The 13,589-nt window shown below is 41.0% G+C and overlaps 1 protein-coding gene across 5 annotated transcripts in view; it reads right to left on the reverse strand.

Moving 5' to 3' along the window:
• Window positions 1–13,589, reverse strand: part of grin2bb (glutamate receptor, ionotropic, N-methyl D-aspartate 2B, genome duplicate b) — a 151,338-nt gene that overhangs the window by 26,543 nt on the left and 111,206 nt on the right. For all 5 annotated transcript variants that reach the window (XM_085277079.1, XM_085277082.1, XM_085277076.1 and 2 more), the window contains 3 exons: window positions 8,612–8,783; window positions 4,375–4,528; window positions 644–769 (listed from right to left, as the gene is read on the reverse strand). In XM_085277079.1, coding sequence (XP_085133205.1) covers window positions 644–769; window positions 4,375–4,528; window positions 8,612–8,783 — 452 coding nt within the window. The remainder of the gene's footprint in view (window positions 1–643; window positions 770–4,374; window positions 4,529–8,611; window positions 8,784–13,589) is intronic.

Below are 13,589 nucleotides of genomic sequence, written 5' to 3' on the forward strand. Positions count from 1 at the left end.
ACAGAGCGAGCATATAAAAGCTAGAGGGAAAAAAAGGAAACCCAGAATGAATCTGAGCCATTGATTTTGATAGGCAAGTTGATATGAATGGAGTGCTGAGACTGCATTTGATTCAACAGGGTAGTGTTGTTTGATACTGTCAGACATCATTAGACCTGACATACATTTTCAGTGTAAGGTACCAGATCTTGTTAACTGTATTCAGCAGTTTTACAACCGTAGATGTGGCGGTGTAATGCTGCTGTACTATTTGAGAACAGAAACGATTTTGTAATGCAGGAACAGAGGAGTCTTTGTTTTTGCGCAGCGATGCTAAGAATACTTAAGATCAGCTATCTGGTTCTTGCCAATGATCCTTTTCATTAGTGAAAGAGCTTAAGTGACTATAGATGCAGATAAGCACTCAAGACATCAAGTAGGAAGTCCCAGAGCTCCAGTTGAACTCATTCAGACGGGATTGTCAAAGTAATTTAGCACCTGGAGGGCTCAGTTTGAATGCTGCATTCAAGTTAACAAAGCCTGCTGGCTAAGACTGCATTAGAGCACATCAGATTGCCTAAAAATGTACCTCATTGTTACCTTTTAGCAGCAGGAATCGAGTGGGTCTGGGTTTGTGTGTTAATGGACGTGTGTGTCCTCTCACCTCGTCCGTCTGCCAGACAGCGATTGTAACCCACCGGGCTAAAGTACTCAAACACAAACACAGCCACTGCCGACACGATCAGCAGCATCACAAACATCATCACCCAGACGTCGGCACTGAAGGGCTCTGAAAGAGAGAGGGAAACAGGGAGGGAGGTTGTGAGAAGACAGAGAAAGGAAGTTCATTAAAGCAAATGAAAGCAAATTATAATATAACCCCCCACCCCCTCCTCCCCACCACCACCCCTCGGGTATCAACATGCCTATTTGTATTCAGACGCTATGTGCTTTGTGCTTGTCACATTTATGGATTTTGTCTGAGTTTCTGTGAACACTAACAAGCACCTCTGAAGAGAAACACTGAGAAGGAGGCACGTTTTCCAATTGCTTTGTAGTTTGTATCGTATATTATGGTCTGTGACAAACACCACAGTGTTGTAGCTGACAAAACAATCCCCACCAAAGGTTCACCAGACAGCTCTTCCTGAGCACTTCACAGTCAGTTAAATTTGTCCAATTTTCAGCTCTATAGTATTTTGCAGTTTCATTTTTCTAAGCACTTTCATGAGGTCCAACTCTTTTCCTTTCATTCTTTACATTACATCACTTTTTAAACAATAACAAATCAGCATATTTATAGTACTGTTTAAAGTCTTAACAACCCCTCATTTCATTATGTTTTGCTTAGAAAATGGGACATTTTCTTTATTGAAATGTGTGTAAACATATATGGAAATACAACATGTAAGTATATAAGGAAAAAAGAGTTTGTACAATTGTAATGAGCTTGAGAGTCGATGTTTGGTACGTCAACTCTCTTAGGCAGCATTTTTGTCATTTCTTTCTATAGGAATAGTTCTTTAAGTGTTTTGGGATCATTGTGATGCTGAAAACGTAATTATTACTTAATTAATTTGCCCATCAGACACTTACCAGATGGTGTTACACGGTGGATCAAACTTTGATGGATGTTTATAATTCTAATGAATTTTGACAAGATCCCCAACAACACTTTGCCGAAATGCATCCCCAAACCATGACAGGGCCACTCCATCAGACCTATTGTCACTGATTTTCAGTCCAGTTCTTGTGTGTCCTTTGCTTAATAATGGATTTTGTCCTCCACTTGTGCAGTTTCCTCAAATATTTTTTGAAGTTTTTAAGTAATAGCTCTTTGGGAATCACCTTGTTGGTGCAAAAATATTTAATACCTGTTTTTTTGTAGATTCAACTTAAGAAATGAAAGAAGAAAGAAACGTGTTTTTGTAACAGGCTTATTATATTTTTACTGCTAGCGCTTTAAATATTATAAATAGCTAAACTAATAAAGGACAGAGGACCTTTTACTTTGACGGAAACATGCACTGGAAACACACTGCATTTGTCAAATCATGAAAAATTAGCTGACAAAACAAGATGATTGTAGTTTCTGCCTACTCCTTTTTCACTTTAAAACATCCCAATGAGCTTTAGAACAACAGAAAGAGTGTCCTGATAAATGTGTGAAAAACGCCTGCCCCCGTGTGCAACATGAAATGAGATTCTCTGGCACAAAGGAAAAAGGACAGAACTTTAAGTTCCTTCTTCAATTATTAAGAAAGAAAATTCCTAAAAATGTTGAACATCTGCTATTCCATTAAACTTTCAGAATAACCTCTCCGTGGACCTTGTTGTGAGATTTTTTTGTCAGCTGCTGTTTTCAAGGCCATAAATTTATCATTTCTCTGTAAACCTGCATTGAATGCCAACAATAAAAATGATTCTTGAAACTTTTTTCAATACTCATCACTGCAGCCATACCTTTTTCAAGTGATTTTGACTGATATCTTGCTCCCTGTTGCTTTTTATGTCTCTGTGTTGTTAAAGTTGTTAGTTTTATTGCTGCCAGAACAGGTTGTTCACCAGAGGTGTGGACTCGAGTCACATGACTTGGACTCGAGTCAGACTCGAGTCATTAATTTTATGACTTTAGACTTGACTTGAAAAAATGTTCTAAGACTTGTGACTTGACTTGGACTTTTACACCAATGACTTGGGACTTGAATTGGACTTGAACCGGTTTACTTGAAAAGACTTGATATTTTACCCCAAATATAAAATTTAACATGCATATTATATAGAGATTGAAAATGTGACGTCATTCACGGGTAGAACCGCAAAGGATTCTGGGAACTCGTGGCAAGCGGTACTAGCGCACGCAGGCTTTCAATTGAAATCAGTCACACAGCGATAAAAAGAAACACAAAAATGTCAAGAAGCTGTTGTATTATTAACTGCAATAGCCGGTCGCATGACAGCCACGGGAAGCCGACGGGTAAAGAGATCGGTTGTTATCGGATTACGTCGTTGAAGAGAAATTGTTCGAGCCATGTTTCCAAAGTAACAAAGACGCGACGGATGGTCTGGATTGCAGCCATTCAAAGATCAAATATAACGTCCCAGAACACTCCAGCTCACAGGTTAGTCTGCTCCAAGCATTTACACGAAGGTCAGTGTCTTTTAGTACTTAATACGTCATTTTCATAACATAATTGGTGATATAGGTTACAAGCAAGTCTGGCGCTGAACAGAAATTGTGGCGCTATGCTCCTTTATTTATTGTGCATAAATAGTGAATTGTCCTGACACAATATTGCGTTTCACTTCTGTTATTATGGTACATTGACAAAAACATATACTTTTATTCACAGGATAAAACAGGTTTTTTGTATCACTAATTGCCCAGTACGATTACAGCATACAGTATTATTGTCACTGCTACATTTCTGTGATGCTACCAGAAATTATTTCCACTACTAATTAATTACCGTTGAGCTCAAAGGTCCTATTAATAAACGGTTAACGAATGTGTATTTATGACGACGATTTGTGAGACTGGTAAACTTATGATACGTACGATGGTCTTTCGTTCTACACGGTGCATTTCAAGGTCCTGCACCCATCCGTCGGTAAACTGTACCTGGGCTTGTTGCAGTGACCGGAAGTTACTAAACTTCATGAGTGTGTGCACTCACTCCAAGAACCGTATGATTATAAATATGCATATAAATATGCTAAGATGAGATAGCTGACTTCATCTAACTAGCAAATGTTGTCCAGGCTACATTGGTGATTCAGTTTTTTTTAATATGTATGATATTTTTGTCATGCGATTTTAAAGCTGGTCCTACAACCGCATCCAAGAATAACATGCAGCTTATCTCAGAACTGTCGGTGAAAATTATTCTTGGAGCTAGGTTTAATTGAGCTGCATTTTAAAGAGGTGCAATTTCACAATTTGTGTATATTTTCTAAGTTCACTATTTTGTCATGTGTTGAGAAAAACACAGATTAAAAAATTACATGGTCTAATATTTACATTTAGCATAACTGCAACATTATTTTTTCGTTTTTTTTTTTAAAAGACTCGAAAGGACTTGAAATTCAAAGTTTCAGACTTGTGACTTGACTCGGACTTTTACACCAGTGACTTGAGACTCGACTCTGACTTGCCTGACATTACTTGAGACTTGACTTGAGACTTGAGGATAAAGACTTGAGACTTACTTGAGACTTGCAAAACAATGACTTGGTCCCACCTCTGTTGTTCACCATAAACAAGCAATGTACTCACCTAGTGTCATCTCTGTCTGTGATTCTGCATTTATTATGCGATACGAGCGTGTGTGCGCATCTGATTGTTCTTGATTGTGCTGTACATCTGCCAGGACCATCAGGTGTGTTTTTACTTACCTAGAAAGGCCGACGGGGAGACGGTCCCATTGCTACGGGAGACCATGACACTGATGCCCGTCTCAATGAAGGGCACAGAGAAGTCGATGACCTCTGACCTCTCCTCGTTGATGGTGAGCGAACCCACCGCCATGTGGGCGTTCTTATCCACTACCTGAGGAACAAACAGGCAGACACGGACAGGAGGGGAACATAGAAGCTCAGTGCTGAATATTCCCAGGTCTTTAAGGGGGATGGTAAATCAGTGCTATCATTTTTAAACTATCCACCATGTTTGCTAAGAGACCAACAGGCTTTTCCCAAAGATTGAAATCAGGAGGAAAAGGAGATCATTTCCACACTGGGTCAGAGCTGAACTCCCCACCAGCCCAGCCTCCCTCTAAGTGTGTACAGGTATATTTAGTCCAAAGTTTCTGGAGCCTCAGGCCATGAATAAAAAAGGAGCACAAAAGACTGTTAAAAAGGGATGTATGTACGCCAGAGTGAACAGGAATCCTGCATGCTGCTTGTTCCCTCTGTTTGTCACACTTCTTCATAGTGGCCCGCTCTCTTCTTGCTCTCTCGTTCTGTTCTGTTTTCTGCATCTGTTGTCCTATTTCCCCCATTCAAATTAAATCATTAGCTGCTTGCTTAAGCATTTAAGGATGTGTACTAATGAATTTGTGCATGGGTGCATTGCACATTTGAATAGCACTGCCTCTATGCCAACGTACAACAGCAGCAAATATACACCACAATCTATGGTAACTGGTCTGGAGATTTACTTAGTTTACACTACACTGCACATCTTCACTAATCAATGTTCCCATCGTAATAATGAAATAATTCGCTCGATGTCATGATAAGTTAGGTCTGACATCGCGTTCATTTGTGAAGGCTGCATTGTGGTGGATGTGCAATGTGCAGGAGAGAAATGGGTCTTTCCTTGAGGCTGCTTTCTCCCTCTCTGCCTCTCTTGCCCAATCACTCCGCCTTTCTCTACATGCATTTTTCTTTCCCCATCTCTGATTAGGACCATCATAGCGTCCTCTTGAGTTTTTGTGGAGTTGATCACAGCCTCCCCCACCCCTCTCCCCACCCAAGGCCAAGCTATAGGGAACAAGTGCTGAAGCAGTGAGAAACCAACAGAGAGATGACGCAGTGTGCGAAAACCAAGCTGAAAGGGTTTGTTTTGTTTTTTTCCTCTTTTTAACGTCAAAAATTCCAAAACTTCTAAATTAACATGGAAAAAGTTTATTATCTATGATTAACTCAAAGATGTCAAACTGTTGCAGTTCTTTGCGTACTGTGTTTTAGTAACATTACAAATAGGCGATGATCAAACTTCTGGTTTATAAGAAATTACTGATCACAATCCAAACAGAGTTAGCACCATATGCTAACACTGTTCAAAAATCACCAGCATTTGCTGGACCAGGATTTCGGGCAAAGTAATGTCTCTCTTATTTATAGGTTATACATCAAAGGCCGTTCAAAGAACTACATTTTTGACATGGCCTCGATACTTGCAGACAGTTAAAATAATAAAACTGGAAATTTTGGAAAGTCTGGTCATTGTTCACTGAATCATTGCTTGTTTTTTTGTGTGTGCAGACAGGATTTTCTGTCTGCGTCATATACAGTTAGAGCGAAATAAAACTCACTATAAAAATAACCAATAATTAAACTAAAGCATAACACTTACTGACTGTAGCAGTATCTGTATTTGATTTCATACTTTAGGCACTTGATTGCTTAATTGATTTTAAAATGCTTAAAATCTGAAAGTCTGTGTACTCTAATGATATTTTCAAACAAATCATTAAAAATCTGGGGAGAATTAGAAAATAATGAAAATATGTTGAATAAATAAACATAAAGCATACTAAATACATTCAAATTGGGTCCACAGTCCCAAAGGCAGACTCGCAGACCAAAGACAGCCTGGGAGAAAACTTTGAAATTAACACGCTGCTATACATAACATACATAAATCTATGACCCAACCACAAAAGGAGGCTGCCTTTTTAGGGCCTTCTAGCAAAGAGATGTTTCTGTAGAAGAGCTGTTTCAAAAATTATTTCACTATCTACAACAAAATGAACTGAACAAAACACTCACATATAAAATGTGCTGGTCTTACTGTTTCTTAGCGATCTTTGGGTTTCTGCTTTAGTGACACTGTACAGGTGTGAGTCATAGTTCATGTGATTTTGAGTCCTTATTCTACCTTTATGTTTAGTCTAGTGATGAGTTTCAGGTTTGCAATCCAATGTTTTGGTTTAGATTTGTGATTTTTATAAGTTGTAGCTCCTTCACTGTTTTCTGTGCCTGTTCCATGCTTAGTTATGCTTGTGTGTTTCTTTTATTTCCTGTTTTGCCTTTAAGGTCAGTTTTCCTTCATATATATATATTACTTTTGTTATCTGATGATCCTGATTGCTCACACTTGTCTCTCATTCTTCTTTTGTTTCTTGTTCCCAATCAGCTCAGGGTGTATAACTAGTCTTGACTTTTTGTTTGAGTGTATAACTACTCCTGTCTGCTTCTTTCGTCTCGTGATATTTTTCGTCTTTGTTCTTTTTCTGATTGCTGTGTGTTTCTGTGATCTCAATACTCTTTTAGATTCCTGTTATGTTGACTTTTATGGGGTTTTTTTGTTTTGGTTTGTCTTTTTGTTTTGTTTTGTTTTTCTTTGGGGGGGTGGGGGGGGGGGTGTTATAAGCAGTCAATGAATGGCTTGCATGTTGTTCTTGAAGCATCCACTTCAAGTCCTCTTTTATACACTCCACCCATGAAAGGAAAAAGTAATAGACTCATGAAAAGCAATGCAACCTCAGCTTATGATGTCTTGCTCTAGTTGCAATAACGTATCTCAGTGAGCTAACTAAGGATCCAGTAACACAGGCCGAGATACCAGTCAGTGACTCTGGCAATTACAGGTTGTAAAGAAAAATGTTTATTTCCTGATCATTTGTCAAATTGTCGTTCCAGCCCTGTATTCCAGCCCTAAACCTAACCTTCTCCCTAGCCCTAACCATAAACTGATTCCTAACCTTAACCACCACTTTGATGACGTTAAATAGTGTGTCCGCAAGCGATTTTAAGGAGAAGAGCAAACATGTGTCCTCAGTTTTCCGATGTCGTCATGTAGGAAGGTGTTGGGTGCCTGAAAACGTAATATGTTGACGATTTGTCACCTAGCGTAAAATGTTACGCTTTGGGATGAGAACGTGTTGTTCCAGAAAACCCAGCATCTTCTTTGTAAACTAGAAGATGAAGCAATTTTCTAGCGACCGCAGGAGGTTTTGGTGCAGCACACCTCTTCACCTGGTCTTAGTTAGCAACTTCCACTTTTTGCCCTAGCGACCTGAGGTTTCCAGGGAGTTGTTAGCCTGTGCGACTGAGGACTGACAGACAACAACCGGCATGCAAGTTTGCCATGAAATAACACAAACTTACACAGAGATATACATTGAAAAAAATCATCAAGTATTAAGAGTCTGTGCACGTGGAATGGACATCACGTGGCTCTCAGATCACAACCATTTCATAATCAAAATAATTGTCAATCAAATCTCTTACTAAGATGAAGAAAGATGTGCATTTGCTTTCTTAATCGCAATAACACAATCAAACAATCGGCCGCTATTGTGCAAGGAAGCAATGTCTGCATCAGAATCTGTCTATTTATGGTGCACCTTTTTCTGTCATACCTCATTCATGTTGACTAAATGAATGAATGAATGAATGCAAATAATACAATAGATGGTAGGCACCACCATCAGCAACACACTGCTACCAATGATGAGCTATACAAATATAAAGCACTGCAGTTATACTGTAAGTCCAATCGTTATGATGGAAATCAGAGAAAGAAATTAAAAATACTTAGATTATGAGTATAAACTATCATTGTGTCTCTCTAATGGTTCAATAATGGTTGTATGGCGACGTCTCCAGTGCTTTTCTCCAGCATTCGGCCAGCTATGAAATCCACAGTGAGCTGATTTGCCAGCAGATCTGAATGAAATTGACCAAACTGTCCCGGAGGGTATTTTCAAGCTGATGCTTTCTTTTTTTCCCAGTGTTGGGATGAACTTAGAACACCATTGATCAGTTTTCTGAACAACAATACACTGCATTTATATCTACATCTGCCTACTGCAGTGCAACAGTATCTAAGGCAGTAATTTATTTTAAAAAGATAAAAAAAAACTAACATGGAATCTGGAAGAGTAAAAGAAAATATTCTCACCTCTCCAACCATGCCGTTCCAAGTCCCATTAACCTTTTTGCCGTGTTTGCCGTTGGTGACCAGGTAGAGGTCATAAGTAAACTTGACCGTCTTGGCGATTTTCTTCAGGATGTCGATACAGAAACCTTTGCAGCAGCGCTTGATGTAAATCCCTGAATCACCTGTTTGATTGCTGGACAAAGAGGAATAAATGCAAATCAGAGAGCAGGATAAAAGGTTTCACGAACTCGAGATCAAAGTTTTGTTTGGTCTGAGTACATAAAACCAGCAAATGCAAAAGAAAGAAGACATCACCAAGGTTTGGCACTGATTACCACACCTGGAAATACTAGGTTCAGATATAAACACTTTTAATGTGGATCTTTTTTTTTACTTACATACTTTTTAAGTTTGCTTTTACAATGCAAATTGTTGTTTGTTTGCTTTTTTTTTTAGCAGACTTTTTCTGATTTTGCACTGTTGGATGGACAATAATTTCCTCAGTGATTAATAAAGTATTCTGGCTGTGATTCGAAACAAGGATTTGATTTAACTCTGGGAAATTAAAATTTTTACCATATTTTATGACCTTTTTTAGATCAAACAATTAATGAAAGAATCAGAAGCAGTTGTAACAACAGTAAAAATCCTTCCTGGACGCAACCAAAAGATGGTGCCCATACACATTCTCATTCAGGATGGCTGACTTGAGAAGACTTTTTACAGAGAGAGCTTCCTGATTATCCTGATTGCTTTCACCTGTGTCTCATTCCTCTTTTGTTTGTTGGTCCCAATCAGTACAGGATGCATGAATAGTCTTTTTTTTCTTTGGTCTCATCAGATTGTTTGTCTTCTTTCTCCGTAGTGCAGCCTGTACTTTATCATGCTCTTTGGTAGTCGTGTTATGTAGACCTTGTTTAGTCTTTTGGATTTTGTATACAGTCAATAAATTTGTCTTCCTTTATACACTCCACCCCGATATGAAAGGAGTAAGAAACTCATGAAAAGCTAGTCCACCATGAGGGAGACGGCAGTTGATGACCTCTTGCTTGAAATTGTAACTCACCCTAGTGAACTAAGGCCCCAGTCACATAGGCCTAGAGACCAGCCAGAGAGCCTCTGGCAATCGCAGGATGTAGGAAAAATGTATATTTTCCGGCCGGAAAATATTGGCTGGCACTCAGTAGGTGAAATTAGTACCAAAGGGGCTTTTTGAGGATTGACTGCGGCTTAGATTCAACTAAAAGAAATTAAAATTTTACTGTTTAGATCAAATGATTCCTGAAGAACCTCAGAAGCAGAAGCAACAGTAAAAATCCTTACTGGATGCAACCTTATGACCGTTCACATGCTCATCAAGGGGGGCGTGCTACTCTCATTTAACACCTTTTTTATTCTGGGACTCCTCTCGAGATCTATGTTAAATTTTTCTGCTGTTACAAAGACAGATAAATAAAATCTTTCATACCTCTTGCAATAACTCTGAACAGTGCAACTTTATGTTACGTTACCATATGTTATGTCCATATATGTTTTTATATCCTGCTACTTCTGAGCACATAACAGAAGGTTTTCTTTAATTCTAACACTGGGTACCGGACTGACTAAGCCTAACAATGTAGATTCAGTAGTTGTTGTTGTTTTTTTTAACTGATTGAACTGAAACTAAAAATTTAATATTCATAACAGATAAAGATAACAAGTCGATTCAAGCTTTCTATCTGAAGCCTTTCAGCCAAAAATCCAAAGCAAACTACTGCCAACAGCTTAATGGGTGACACAAAAATATAATATATTCACAGACATATATATACACATATACACATATATATATACATATACACACACATATATATATATATATATATATATATATATACACACACACACATATATATATATATATATATATATATATATATATATATATATATATATATATATAAAATAGGATCATGGCCAAGCTTGAAACCTGGATCCCGCGTAGCCGGTTACCAAGATTACGTGAAGTTCCCTCAGAAGGTCTGCTAGATGATGTTAATGCAGCACTACAGACAATACCTACAACCACGATTACCGACACTAACAAGCTGATCTACAATACGGCAACAGTGATCAGTGAGATGCTTGGCTACAAGTTGAACAGCGACAAGGGGCAGTACCCTCCATGGAGGAGGCGGCTAGAGGGCAAGATCAAAGTAGCACGGAGGGAGGTTAGCCAACTAACGGAGTTGCATAAAGGTGCGACAAATAAGGTGCCTAAGAAATACAGCAAGCTGTCCATACCTGAGGCCTTGGAAACTGCCAAGCAAAGACTCACAGCCTTGGCCAGCCGCTTGAGGAGGTACACCAGAGAGATAGAAGGCAGGAGAATAAACCAGCTGTTCTCCACAGAACCAGCAAAGGTGTACTCTCAGTGGCAAGGGAACAATAAGAGAACAGCACCACCAAGGCTGGAGACGGAGCAATACTGGAAGAGCATATGGGAGAAGGATGCAACCCATAACAGCAATGCTCAGTGGCTAGAGGATCTGAGGGCTGACCACAGCGACCTCCCTGAACAGGGTCCAGTAACCATCACAGTGGCAGATATCCAAGAAAGGGTCTCCAGTATGAAGAGTTGGACAGCACCAGGGCCCGACATGGTTCACGCCTACTGGCTGAAGAAGCTGACTGCACTCCACGAGCGTCTGGCAGCACAAATGAACCAGCTGCTAGTTAACGAGAGACACCCGGAATGGCTAACTGAAGGCCGGACGGTCCTGATCCCCAAGGACCCCAAGAAGGGACCGGTCCCCTCCAACTACCGACCAATAACCTGCCTCAGTACTACATGGAAGCTCCTGTCAGGCATCATATCGGCTAAGATGAACAGGCACATGGGTCAATACATGAGCGGGACACAGAAAGGAATTGGCAAGAATACCAGAGGCGCAAAACACCAGCTACTGGTAGACAGAACAGTCAGCCGAGACTGCAAGACCAGACTGACCAACCTGTGCACTGCCTGGATTGATTACAAGAAGGCCTATGACTCAATGCCCCACAGCTGGATACTGGAATGCCTAGAATTGTACAAGATCAATGGGACCCTAAGAGCCTTCATCAGGAACTCAATGGGGATGTGGCGTACAACACTAGAGGCCAAATCCAAGCCCATAGCACAAGTCACCATCAAGTGCGGGATCTACCAAGGAGATGCTCTGTCCCCACTGCTGTTCTGCATAGGCCTGAACCCCCTCAGTGAGATCATTAACAAGACTGGCTACGGATACCGACTACGGAACGGAGCAGTTGTCAGCCACCTCCTGTACATGGATGACATCAAGCTGTATGCCAAGAGTGAACGAGACATCGATTCACTGATCCACACTACCAGGCTATACAGCAATGACATTGGAATGTCGTTCGGACTGGAGAAGTGTAGTCGGATGGTAACAAAGAGAGGGAAGGTAGTCAGAACTGAGGGGATTGAACTACCAGAAGGCAACATTGCAGACATAGAGGACAGTTACAAGTACTTGGGGATCCCACAGGCGAATGGGAACCATGAAGAGGCCGCTAGAAAAGCTGCAACCACCAAGTACCTGCAGAGGGTCAGGCAAGTCCTGAGGAGTCAGCTGAATGGTAAGAACAAGATCTGGGCCATCAACACGTACGCCCTGCCCGTGATCAGGTACCCTGCTGGGGTAATAGGCTGGCCAAAGGAGGAGATAGAAGCCACTGACATAAAGACAAGGAAGCTCCTTACCATGCATGGAGGGTTTCACCCCAAATCCAGCACCCTGAGGCTGTACGCTAAGCGGAAGGAAGGGGGCCGGGGACTGGTGAGTGTCAGCACCACAGTCCAGGATGAGACAACGAACATCCAAGAATACATTAGGAAGATGGCCCCAACTGACCGAGTGCTCAGTGAATACCTCAGGCAGCAGAAACCCAAGAAAGAGGAGGGAGACGAGGAACCATCATGGAAGGACAGGCCCCTGCACGGTATGTACCACCGGCAGATAGAGGAGGTGGCTGATATCCAGAAATCCTACCAGTGGCTGGACAAAGCTGGACTGAAAGACAGCACAGAGGCACTAATCATGGCAGCACAAGAACAAGCTCTGAGCACAAGATCCATAGAGGCTGGGGTCTATCACACCAGGCAAGACCCCAGGTGCAGGCTGTGTAAAGATGCCCCAGAGACAATCCAGCACATAACAGCAGGGTGCAAGATGCTAGCAGGCAAGGCATACATGGAACGCCATAACCAAGTGGCCGGCATAGTGTACAGGAACATCTGTGCCGAGTATAACCTGGAAGTCCCGAGGTCAAAATGGGAGATGCCCCCAAGGGTGGTGGAGAATGACCGAGCTAAGATCCTGTGGGACTTCCAGATACAGACGGACAAAATGGTGGTGGCTAACCAACCGGATATAGTGGTGGTAGACAAACAGAAGAAGATGGCCGTAGTGATCGATGTAGCGGTTCCGAATGACAGCAATATCAGGAAGAAGGAACACGAGAAGCTGGAGAAATACCAAGGGCTCAGAGAAGAGCTCGAGAGGATGTGGAGGGTGAAGGTAACGGTGGTCCCCGTGGTAATCGGAGCACTAGGTGCGGTGACTCCCAAGCTAGGCGAGTGGCTCCAGCAGATCCCGGGAATAACATCGGAGATCTCTGTCCAGAAGAGCGCAGTCCTGGGAACAGCTAAGATACTGCGCAGGACCCTCAAGCTCCCAGGCCTCTGGTAGAGGACCCGAGCTTGAAGGATAAACCGCCCGCAGGGGCGTGCTGGGTGTTTTTATATATATGTATATATGTATATGTATATATATGTATATATATATATATATATATATATATATATATATATATATATATATATATATATATTAGGGGTGCAACGATATTCGTATCGATATTGAACCGTTCGATACAGTGCTTTCGGTTCGGTACGCATATGTATCGAACAATACAACATTTGTAATTCATTTTATCAACTTTCCTTCTG

This window comes from Mchenga conophoros, linkage group LG6, assembly GCF_057382185.1.
Source record: "Mchenga conophoros isolate Kocher_MC1m ecotype Shallow Benthic linkage group LG6, M_conophoros_male_GT1.1, whole genome shotgun sequence".
NCBI lineage: Eukaryota > Metazoa > Chordata > Actinopteri > Cichliformes > Cichlidae > Mchenga > Mchenga conophoros.